The 1,170-nt window shown below is 40.4% G+C and overlaps 1 protein-coding gene across 1 annotated transcript in view; it reads left to right on the plus strand.

Annotated features, from left to right (window-relative positions):
- The window catches only part of wdr3 (WD repeat domain 3), a gene marked incomplete in the record, with an annotated part of 27,692 nt that overhangs the window by 2,333 nt on the left and 24,189 nt on the right, over positions 1-1,170 (plus strand). The window contains 1 exon segment of the mRNA XM_014024441.1: positions 208-326. Within this exon segment, the coding sequence (XP_013879895.1) occupies positions 208-326 (119 nt within the window).

Genomic DNA, 1,170 nt, shown 5'->3' on the forward strand with positions numbered 1-1,170 from the left:
CCAGTAATATTTGGGGTCACAAGTTTTTGCCATGAATATTTTGTGGGTCAGAAGATAAAAAGGTTGGGAACCACTGAACTAGAGCATGTGTTTGAGTTTAACTTAAATAAAGATGTTACAGCTATAAAACAACAACAACATCTTGGCGTTTAAGACCCTTCCACGTTCCTTTATTGTCCATCTTGTTCATGAATGTTTTTGTTTCAGGACACAGATGTGATTGTGTGGGACGTCATTAACGAGTGTGGTCTGTACAGGCTGAGGGGACATAAAGATGTCATCACTCAGGCCTTGTTCCTCAAAGACAAGAACCTCCTGGTCACAAGGTAACAGTGTTTACTTGATGCTTCTTGTCATCAATAGAGTATCKGTATATCAGGTGTCACTGCTGCAAGTCCCGTAGCAACAGCGCTTTACTGAAACCATTTTTAAGCTCATTGTTGTCGGTGCAAACCACAACTTCTGCACTGGACTCAGCTGTAGCTGCAGTTCATCCTGACTGACATCCGGAGACTTGCTGACGTCACATATTGTGTTTGGGGCGATTTTTAGTAACTCTGATCAATGCTATTATTAATCAGGTGCAGTTTCTAATAGCAGCTAATTATCACACAAACCATGAAATTAAGTTAAAATTAGGACTGGGCGGTATGACCTCAAATTCATATCACGGTATAAATTGAACCCCTTCACGGTAACGGTATATATCGCGGTAGAGAATTATCATAAAAAGTTAAGATAATGTAATTTTTAGAGCTTTATTTTGCAGAAAACTGTAATCTTAATTAAACCCAACATTTTTGCTTTAAAATCTGACTGCCAACAATGAGCTTCTGCCTGCTGAACTTATCATCTGCTACTCTGCTGCGCTCTCATCTTCATCATCATCATCATCATCAGAGCAGAAGCCGACTTTACATTAGCAAGATGGATTTATGACTGAATGAACATCCACATCTTTTTTTWAAATCATCTCTGTGGGTAACAACACATAAAAAACAAGTTTTTTTTCTCCGACAATTGGGTGTGAAAAACTACAGTTGTTAAAGCTTCACTCTGTGCAATGTGCTGCGAGAGGGAGAGGGAGGGGAGAGGGAGAGGAGAGGAGAGGGAGAGGAGAGGAGGAGGAGGAAATGATCCTGTGACACGACATAACTTTTCTACAGCGGG

This window comes from Austrofundulus limnaeus, unplaced genomic scaffold, assembly GCF_001266775.1.
Source record: "Austrofundulus limnaeus strain Quisiro unplaced genomic scaffold, Austrofundulus_limnaeus-1.0 Scaffold422, whole genome shotgun sequence".
In the NCBI taxonomy this organism is placed as follows: domain Eukaryota; kingdom Metazoa; phylum Chordata; class Actinopteri; order Cyprinodontiformes; family Rivulidae; genus Austrofundulus; species Austrofundulus limnaeus.